Source organism: Morone saxatilis, unplaced genomic scaffold (genome assembly GCF_004916995.1).
Source record: "Morone saxatilis isolate NCDOM2014 unplaced genomic scaffold, NCSU_SB_2.0 Contig4, whole genome shotgun sequence".
NCBI lineage: Eukaryota > Metazoa > Chordata > Actinopteri > Moronidae > Morone > Morone saxatilis.
In genome coordinates, this window is record NW_023339984.1 from 15,857,029 (window position 1) to 15,857,289 (window position 261).

Consider the following 261-nt stretch of genomic DNA (forward strand, 5'->3'; position numbering starts at 1 on the left):
TTGAGCCAATCAGACGTTTTGCCAGAAAAAGAAATGTTTCAAAGTACGTTAACCGATCACCAACTGTTCTTCTCAATTTGTCTTCAGAAGAGCATCCTGTTGTCAAGGGGTCAGTCGCTTTTGACGATTGCCCTCCGAAATCCGGTAAAACCTGTTTGATCTTTGTTCCAAAAGCGATGAGTTGGGCTGATGCTGAGGTAATCAGGACACTTGCATACCTAATTGATTAACTGGCATGTTTTTTTCTCTCAGAAACACCAG

At 42.1% G+C, this 261-nt stretch overlaps 1 protein-coding gene across 1 annotated transcript in view; it reads left to right on the top strand.

The window, feature by feature from the left end:
* The window catches only part of LOC118338236 (ladderlectin-like), a gene marked incomplete at its 3' end in the record, with an annotated part of 2,228 nt that overhangs the window by 1,389 nt on the left and 578 nt on the right, over window positions 1–261 (top strand). Inside the window, 1 exon segment of the mRNA XM_035675510.1 lies at window positions 88–197. Within this exon segment, the coding sequence (XP_035531403.1) occupies window positions 88–197 (110 nt within the window).